At 34.0% G+C, this 10,508-nt stretch overlaps 1 protein-coding gene across 1 annotated transcript; it reads right to left on the bottom strand.

Annotated features, from left to right (window-relative positions):
• Window positions 1–1,817: 1,817 nt before the first annotated feature.
• On the bottom strand, window positions 1,818–6,629 carry LOC109184987 (cytochrome P450 711A1-like). Its single transcript, XM_019334984.1, has 5 exons — window positions 6,355–6,629; window positions 6,117–6,269; window positions 3,733–4,480; window positions 3,554–3,649; window positions 1,818–2,247 (listed from the first exon to the last, which is right to left on the bottom strand). The coding sequence occupies exons 1-5, from the start codon at window positions 6,570–6,572 to the stop codon at window positions 1,918–1,920; spliced, it is 1,545 nt and encodes a 514-aa protein (XP_019190529.1). The 5' UTR covers window positions 6,573–6,629; the 3' UTR covers window positions 1,818–1,917.
• Between the last annotated feature and the right edge of the window lie 3,879 nt (window positions 6,630–10,508).

Genomic DNA, 10,508 nt, shown 5'->3' with positions numbered 1-10,508 from the left:
CAAGATACTGACTCCTAGTCTCTAGGTCCCTTTCATGCTCATCACTCGCAAGTGATAGCAATTCAAATCTACGACATTCACCCCTTTGTAGCATAGAGTACAACATATTCATCACCCTTTTTGTTTCCAAGGTTGCCGCTATAAACCATAGCTACATTTAGTGTTGCGACAATCAGCCTCTTACACATCCAAATGTTTACACTTTTTTACTTTGTCACTCATCTAGACTAGTAGTGTATACTAATTAACCACTTACTAGAAGATTGAGAATGTGTATATAACATTTTGAGCTCAAATAAGACTCAATCAAAACTTAGAAAGGTAGTGGATAATAAGTTTAATTTGTAGGAAAATATTATTAAGTTTGTATACTTGCAGCTTATAAATTTTGGTCCTTCGATCATTAAGTATTACGTAATTTAGTCCCAGACTTTGTAAATTATCCAATTTACTTCTCTAACTTGTAAAATCGACTCAATTTGATACTCCGTTACAAAAACCATCCAATTATCATTACTTTGAGGGGCAAAAATGTCAATCAGCATTCTAATACCTCTCCATCAGGCTTTTGTCGCGTAAACACCCCTTTTTTATTAGAGAAAGATCCCAAGAACACCACGCCGTAAACTCTCCAGCCTATTAATTTTCCGGAAAGTCGTGCGGAACGCCGTGGCAGTCTTGTAGAGTGCACTCAAAGATTGAGATAAAATCAAAATGACACCGCATTTTTTCTTAATCCAAAGCCATTCATCTTTCTAGATCATCTTCCCAAATCCACAGATAAGGTTGGTTCGAGATATAGGATTCGTTCTCAGTTCTCTCCTAGACGTTAGTTCTCACTTAAATGTGCATGGTACACTTTCAAAGCTTAAAATATTTATAAAAATGTCATCACATTTTTTTTTTCAAATTCTATTAATTAATGGCGTTGATCTTCTCTAGATGAACAACTAAAACCAATTCACATTTTTTACTTTTTAATTACCTGCAGTTGTTCTCACAAGATTTCATGCTAATTATAATGCATTCTTACCGGCTACATAGATTTCAAAAAAACACTGCTTTCTCTCCTTTTTTCATCTGTAAAGACCCTGCAACTCCATCCTCCGGCTAACGCTCTAATGGAGGGTTGAGCCGGCGGTGCCATTAGTAGACTCCATCCTCTGGTTGTTTTAGGAATAAGCGTTAGATCTTAGATTATCTCCAATTGTTTTTTCAAAGAAGGCGTCAGAGACTCTCCAGATCTGACAGGTTTTCTATCATCTTTTCCATTTATTTTGTTATCGTTTGGTTCTATGTTATCCCTTTGTTCCTTTGACTAGTTTGTTTTCTCTCGTCTTTCTGGCGAGTGTTTCCCTCTCGTTTCTTTGACGAGTTTTCCTCTCGTTTCTTTGGCGAGTTCTTATCATAAGCGTGGAATGATAAAATGGTCACATCAAAGTCATACTTGGCTATGTTTGACCAGATCTGTGAAGAAGCACCGAGTTCATTCAACAAATTCGACTTCAAATTTATAAAACAGCCCGCGATCCAAGTTTTCTATAACGTTTTTAGGAAATTTGTTTCTATGTCTGACTGTAAAGAATGCACTGTCATTCTAATGATCTGTATTGTAAACATTTCTGTTTATGATTAATGAATTAACCTTTTATTTTCAAAAAAAAAAAGTTCGGAATTTCAATTCTAAGTTTTAAATGAAGTGTGAAACAAAAATTTAGCTACAATAATTAAATTCTTATGAATGCATCTTTCATAAATAATCATAATTAGACTGAAACAACCTAAATTGCATTTTATTTTAACACGAGAAAGAAAAACACAAATCACATAAATTTAAGTGAGAAAATTTAAAAGCAAAAATATATTCATTGAACAAAAGTAGCACAAACATATTGGAGGTGGAAGCTAAGTGTGGGTTCATGAACGTGGGATGGCTTGAATCTTGACACCATGCTTGAAGTTGAGAATTATGCCATACTCAATCTCCGGAGGATTCTCCATTAGAGGGGAGTGTCGAAATGTGTAGTTCCTATATAAATGTATTAGTGTGAGTTTGGTTTCCTGCAGGGAAAACTTCTCTCCTATGCATGCTCTAGGCCCTATTCCGAAAGGAATGTGTGCATAAGGATGCCTCCGTTTTTGTTCTTCGCAGTTTGGATCAAACCTCTCTGGTCTGAACTTTTCCGGTTCAGGAAAGTTGATCGGATCTTTAGCCAAAACTCCATTAGCTAGCCAAACCCATGTCCCCTGCTCATTCGTAAATGTAACAACCCTTTTAATTTGTAATGCTAAATGTGCATCAATATAAACTACACATTCTGATGGAATTAATAAACTCGGGAGACGGATTAACTAAATTCGATTAATTAAAGATAAGTGGAATATAGAGGCAATGTAACACTCGAAAGGGACAAAGTATCCTTGCATTATCGTATTGCTTGTGTAATGAGAGCACAAGAGATGTAATGTTAAGACAAGTTGTGTCTAATGGGAACAAAAGAGCTTGTTTTGTACTTGGCCTCCCCCGCAGGGCCGGTCCTAACCATTTGCGGCCCGAGCGACAGCATAGGGTCCTTAATTTTTTTTTAAAAATATTTTATATATAATACATTATTTTTATACTTGATAATTATTATTATTATTATTTTGAATTCATAGATCGGTCTTAATTGTAATTGAAAATAAAATGTTAGAAGGAATTGACATCGAAATTTTGGTGAATAATTTTGAATTTAAATATGCACAAAAAAATGTCACTTTTAAATTAATTTTGAATTGTATTTTTCCTTTGGTGATTTTTAATGCATTATATTTAGATAAAAAAAAATTATTACATTTTTATTTGTCATAGATCCAATAACTTGGAGTCCAAATGGATTTGGACTCAACTATCTCAGTTATATAGAGATTTTCTAGATCTTCTAGACTTCTATCTTTAGATCTGTTGGGACTCGGGATTATGTTATTTACCTTTATAAATAGAGATCTTTATGTATCATAATAACAAAATCTAAATGTTACAGAATCTATCTATTATTGTCTTTGTCTTTTCGTTTTACTCTATTATATTATATATTGGAGTTTTTCTCTATTATATTTAGATTGCATCTCGAAACAAAATTCATGAAGGTCCAAATTAATCTATTAGACATGACCCATATTTTTAATGGAACGACCCTGCTCTCTTGTAACCTCCATGTGAATCGAGTGCCCCCGCTCGGAGCGGGTGGTTGTGGTCCCGCTTGACCAGGCCCTCGATTGCCTCGGCCTAGCCCATGGACCCTGCTCGACCCAACCTCTTGGGCTCGGGTCGAATTATCCGAGGCCGACATCGTGATCGGCTTTGGAGCCCCAAAACGGACTATGGGGTCGGCTTTGGGACCCCGGGGCCGACTACGGGTTGGCTTTGGAGCACCAGAGGTGACTATGAGGTTTGCCTATCCCGGGTCGACTTTGCCAGCCTCCTCGGGTCGATTTGTTCTGGGCCCATCTCCAATATATGTATCACAAATTCACAATCATATTTCAAATGTTATATATGCTAAATATCTACCTTTGGGAGGCTGTATCCTCCAATCTCCACCGGAGCTGATGTTTCTCTAGCAATCAATGGGGCAAGTGTGTAAACTCTCATTGCTTCTTTGATTACCTGCAGCCGAGGAAGAGTTTTAAAACATAAACACTTGTAATTTACTAAAATAGTTGCAGAAAATGGGAGAAGATTCAATTTGCCTGATCAGTATAGGGAAATTTTGTTTGAAGATCATGGGCACTGGGAACCAAATCATCAGGGCCAAACCCATCTATCTCTTCAACCAACTTCTTTTCGACTCGCGGGTGGCTAGCAACCAGATAGATAATGGAAGAGAGTGTGAAGGATGTTGTTGCTGATCCAGCCAGCAAATGCTCAAAAGTTAGAGCACTAATGTAGTCCATGGTAAATATATTCTTTGACACTCTCTTAGACTCCAGTGCACTGAGAATAAGGGTCAAGAAGTCTTTAGAGCCACTCTCCTTTTCTTCCATTCTCTTCGCTACAATATCGTCCAGGCGTCTGCTCAAATTCTTGTTGGTTCTCTCTATTTTCCAGTCCATCGTGCCGGGTATCCTCTTGAGTATTTGGCGAAACGGTTCCATCAAGATTGGAACAAGCCAGCCCAAGATGATGGAGAAGGAGCCTGATGTGTCCATTTTGAGCTGTGTTGTGGAGTAGATGTGTTGATTGATGAATTCTTCAACTCCACTGTCAAGTTTGTGCACTTTGGGTTTAGACAGCCCAAAGTCAACCCCAAAAGCAGCCTGCCCAATAACATCTGTGGCTAATTTGAGGGAAAGATCAGAGAAGTTCAAGTCCCCTTTGGAATCAAGATTCCTAGTTGCAGATTCTATAAGGGATTGCATTGTAGGAAGCTGCTCAGCCAGGTGAGATGGCTGGTAGAATGACACTATACTGTTTCTCATCGTTGACCATCTTCCATCCCTGCAAAGTCATTCCCAAATGTAAGTACAAATGATGTTAGGATCAAGCACTTATCGGACTCGTCCTAGCTCCCAAACCCATAATCTGGTCCTTCACCGGTCTTTGCCCTAGCCTAGCCCCTGAATCCATGACCTAGACTTGCCATGGCCTTAAATTTTTCACAAGAGGCCAAGGATACAATGTGGAAGCAACCTCTCGATCAGAATGAGTGAGGCTCTTTGTGTGCAGTGAACAAAATTTAGCCTCTGTTGGTCGGAATGTAGGGGCATGGGATAGCGATTCCACCTTATGTCACGAGCAGGCCCGGTCCTATCATTTTGTAGGCCGGGTAGCAACAAAGATGGGTCCTACATGAAATTAATATATATTTTCATAACTAAAATTAAATTAAATAATGAAAAAAATTGCTAATGCCAAATAACTTGAAATAAGATTTACAAGTTTTTAATAATTTTAAATACAAAATAATAATCATGAAAATAATTTTAGATGCTTTTATAAATTCAAAATAATCAATAATTGAATCAATGTCTTTATTATAAATAAAGAATTATAGTTTATAAAAACGAATAAACAATATAATATAAAACCATATAAACTTATAGACATTTACATTGTTATTAAAATAAATAATAAATTAGTTATTAATAAAAATTATAAAACAAAACTTACAATTAATAGTAGAGCATGAAATATTAATTATTGAGAGCAATAAAGCAAAACACTTTAAAATGTGATGAATATATTCATAAAAAAAATATGAAACATAATTAATTAGATAAAATAGTTCGAATAGAAAACATATTTTACATCATACATCTTCTCTATTGATCTCATAAATATATTTTCTTCTAGTTAGATCAATTTCTATATACGATGACGCACCAATAGAACTTCTAAACTACATTGACTAAATAATTCATAAAAAAAAAAAAAAAAAAAAAAAAAAAAAAAAAAAAAAAACTATCTTCAAAACATTTTTCATAACTAAATCATCACAAAATATATACAAGTATTACATATGCATAACTCATTATAAAGTTCATAAAATAACACATGTTCTAAGTATAAGTAGTAAATTACTCGAATAGTAATTAATATATTCAAAATTTGATATGAATCATAAATAATCTATATTATAAATCTCACTAAAATTATAAAAAGGTAAAAAAAAAAAATCACAAAGTTATAAATTAAATCAAAAAATACAATTAGAAATAGAAATAAATTCCATAAGTTAGAATTTTAATATTATATAATACTATCACTAAATTCATCTTCTTAAAAGTAGGGAGGAAAAACATAATGTAAATGTATACATGAGAGTTTGACTTAGTGATCTTTCACATAAGTTCCATAACACCTTTCAACCAAGCTAACTCATACTTTAAAATTCTAAATATAATGTATATTATTAAATACTTATACCAATGATCGATCTATAGTATATATAAAAGGTGGGGTGGGGTGGTGGGCTCCTTGCTATGTGTGCCCTGGTGCACGGTATACGATTGGCTTCCGCCTAATAATCCCTTAGTCACCAATTATTGGACTTGACCTTTCACGGGCCTCCCCTAACGTATTAACAAAAAAAAAAAAAAAAAGTTGAAGATGAGAGTTTACTGGTTGACCTGACCTTGTCCAGAACAGGCCTTTGAGATGCAGAGGGGATGCAGAGACAGGTGATGGAGTGCTTCTGTTACGAAAATCTTTGAATTTCTTGATCCCAACTTCTCTACAAAGCTCTGCGTTTGCTATGATCACCAGTGGTTGCCTCCCCATATGAAACCTTATCCGATCACACAAATATATATATAAACTTCAGCACTTACAAGTGTATATACACACTCAAATATTGAGATTATTAGCATTACCTGAAGACAGGGCCGTATCGTTTGGCGAGGACAGTGAAAACGTCAGGGCCATACTTAGCCAGCAAGGGAAGGTGTCCTACAAGGGGCAGAACTGGAGGGCCAGGGACTTTTCTCACAACCCAGTATGGTCTATACAAATACACCAGACCTCCAACCAATATACCCAAAATGGTATAAATAATCTTGAATTCTTCAACTCTTATTCCTAACAACTCCATCTTCTTCTTCTTCTTCTTCTTCTTCCCAGACCTTATCTCTGCAGAATCAACTGTTTATTTGGGGCTGGTTGGGATAAACTCAAGCCCAGCCTCCGGCTCTTATTATATAGTTTTTCAAAGCATCCATTTTTTGACTTTGGTTATAGACTTACCACACATCTCAATAATTCAAAATTTCTAGAATAAGTATGCACTATAATGTTTAAACGTCATTTTTATATACTTAATTTTTTCATTTTTTTGTGGAGTTTAGTTTGGAATATTTTTTGGGGTATACCCCGGGTTTTCACCATCACACAGTGACTAATTCCCTTTCTGAATTGTAGGCACCTCTTTTGGGTGAAACAGCTGGCCTGAAGATTTAAAGCTGCTCCATTCCCAAAGCCCATGATCGAACCATTAACCTTTGGTTAGTTTGGAAATTTTTTGTTGTATGAAATAGATATCTTAATTTATTATGTTTTACAAATTAATTTTAGTGTCACACTTGTGTGAAATCTATAAAAAAAAAATGTAATATTTATATTAAAAAGAGGTATAAGTGTCGAATAGGTCCATTTACTACTATGAAATGGTAAATTCTCACCACGAACTAAATTAAGTGTCAAATAAGTCCATCTACCAGCTAAATTTGTTTGGTTGACTTTTTTGCAGGTTGCTAACAGGTTACCAATTCAATTATTAAAAAGTCAATCGAACAAATTTAGCAACCTGTTACCAAACATAATTGACACCTCCCAAACATATTTATTAATGTGCGACCAAATTTAAGAAAAAAAATGATAACCTGAAAAACAATTATGATGAAATTAAAAGTTAAAGGATGTTTTCAAAAAAAAAAAAAAAGTTAAAGGATAAAAGGTAAAAATTATCAAATAATTTCCAGAATTAACTCTAAATTAAATAAAGAGTTAATTACTTTCAAAAAAAAAATAAAGAGTTAATTACCAAAATGGTCCCTTGACTATAGCAAAATTACTAATTTGATCCTTGACTATTTTTTTTAACTAATTAAGTCCCTCAACTTTAAAATTTTTAACCAAATTGGTCCTCCGTTAGTTTGACCGTGAGTCAACCATTAACTTGGGACCAAATTAGTAATTTCGCTATAGTCAAGAGATCATTTTGGTAATTACCTTTAGGGGTGGGCAATTCGGTTTAGTTTTCTCAAATCGAATCGTACCGAACTAAACTAGTTTGGTTCGGTAATATACCAAACAACCGAACGGTATTGGATTCTTGTATACCGAACGGTTCGATAAAAAACCAATCCCGAATTGTTCGGTAAAAAGTTGAACTGAACCGAATACCGTTTGATTTTTTTTAAAAATATAATAATAATAATAATAAATAAATAAATAAAAAGTAAATCCAAGTCCCTTGCTGCTTGCTCTGCCGTTCAGCTCATATTCTCACGGGTATCTCTCGTAAATGTTTTATTTGATTTCTTTATGGTTTGTTATCAAAAGTTCTATATTATGTGTTATGGTGTTTACATAGTCAATATCAAAGTCTAATATATAACAAAATAGCAATACAAAGTTCAAACGGTATTCAGTTCGATTCGGTTTTTACCAAACAATTCAGTTCGGTTTGAGTTTTTACCGAACCATTCGGTACGGTATACAAAATCTATTACCGTTCGGTTGTTCGGTATATTACCGAATCTAACTAGTTTGGTACGGTACGGTTCGAGAAAACTGAACCGAATTGCCGACCCTTAAAGTTAATTACCAAAATGGTCCCTTGACTATAGCGAATTACCAATTTGGTCCCAAGTCAACGGTTGACTAACGGTCAAACAAATGGAGAACCAAATTGGTTAAGATTTTTAAAGTTGAGGGACTTAATTGGTTAAAAAAAATAGTCAAGGATCAAATTGGTAATTTCACTATAATCAAGGGACCATTTCGATAATTAACTCTTAAATAGACTACTTTGTTGCCTTTTTGGCTTTATGTGGAGGATCTTTTTGGTTTTTTACTGATCAAATTTTCAGGATGCATGTGCAGAGCATTATGCTGCATGGTGCATACAGATGCAAATACGACGTCGTTTTGGCGTCTAACTTTAAAAAAAAAAAAATCAGAATTGCATAACTACACATCCAGAATTGCATAACTATAATTCCAGAATTGCATAGCTACACATCCATAACTTTATAACTACACATCCAGAATTGCATAACTCCACTTCCAGAATTGCATAACTACACTTCCAGAATTTCATAACTAAAAAATCCAAAATGAATGAACTAAAAATGAATAACATAATGTTGTTGCTGAGAATCGAAACTAATTTTTTTTTTTTTTAAGTAGGGCGCGCGTTTTATGCAAAACGACGTCGTTTTTGCATCCGTATGCACCATGCAAGGTGCATACGGATGCACATCATAATTTGCCTGCATGTGCTCTTGATGCTATGATTCTTTATTGAGTCTTGAAAAGTTATTGGTATGTTAGAGAAGTCCTATGAGGCACTAAGGGTGTGTTTGGAAACTTGAAAATTTTTAAGTTTTCAGTGTTTGGATGTGCTTGAAAAATTAAGTTAACGGAATTTATTTTTGTTGATTTTGAAAAATAGGCTTGTTTTGGAGGAAAATGACTTCCTTTTATTTGGGAAGTCATTTTTAACTTTTACACCAGCATCACACCACCTCCATTACCACCATCAACACCATACCACCATCACCTCACTACCACCACCACCACCACAAGACCACACTACTACCACCACCACCACCACCATATTGTCCCAAGTTGGTCATGTCCCAATCACCCTATTATTATTATTATTATTATTATTATTATTATTATTATTATTATTATTATTATTATTATTATTATTATTATTATTATATTTTTTTAAAAAAATCAAACAGTATTCGGTTCGGTTCAATTTTTTACCGAACCGTTCGATATACAAGAATCCATTACCGTTCGGTTGTTCGGTATATTACCAAACCGAATTGACACCCTTAAAGTTAATTACTAAAATGGTCGGTCCCTTGACTATAACGAAATTACCAATTTGGTCCCAAGTTAATAAATGTCTAACGGCAAAATAAACGGAGGACTAAATTAGTTAAGATTTTTAAATTAAAGTTGAGGGACTTAATTGGTAAAAAAAAATAGTTAATAACCAAATTGGTAATTTTTGCTATAGTCAATGAAAGATTTCGGTGATTAACTCTTATTATTGTTATATACAAACTTCAGTTATCTATCTATTCATATAATTGACCCAACCACCTATCTATATATATTCACCTCCATGATTACATATAATATTTTATATTTTTACTCCACCTATGTTGTCATAAACGACAATAGGTAGACACTTGCCTATTTAGTTATTTTCAAGCATAAACAAATATTACTTGTACCCATTCCAAGTCCGTTTGACACTACCAATATTGTATTCGAAATCACCTTGAAACCTATTTAATGCACGCGCATGCTCATATACACACACAATCGAGTATCAAACATGTGAATTTTTCTACTACTTGAACTCGTTTCAAACTCGACAATAAAATATTCAAACCAATTTTATTAGAGTCCAAGAGGTTAGATAGCCAATATTATTTTACACATTGTCATCTAAGGATATTATCTTATTGTCAAAATTAAAACTCAAAAAATAACACTCAAGCTTTTGGATATTCAAACTGATCCGGTCCAACGCACATACTTACTCGCACCCATCGATAGTATTGTCACCTTTTAAAAGCATTATTTGTAAGCTAAAATGAAGAAAAAAAATCAAGTTTCAAATAACTCCTTATTTTCTTATTTGAAAAATAATATAAAAAGTAGATAATGATAAATATGTCCTTTCTATTTTTCCTGATGGAAACGTTTCCAAAACTAGAAATGCAACGTTACCCCATAAGTTTCCATGCATCTTTTTACTATTCTAGGATATAAGCTCTTT

Source organism: Ipomoea nil, unplaced genomic scaffold (genome assembly GCF_001879475.1).
Source record: "Ipomoea nil cultivar Tokyo-kokei standard unplaced genomic scaffold, Asagao_1.1 scaffold1303, whole genome shotgun sequence".
In the NCBI taxonomy this organism is placed as follows: domain Eukaryota; kingdom Viridiplantae; phylum Streptophyta; class Magnoliopsida; order Solanales; family Convolvulaceae; genus Ipomoea; species Ipomoea nil.
This window is presented reverse-complemented; position numbering and strand designations above follow the sequence as displayed.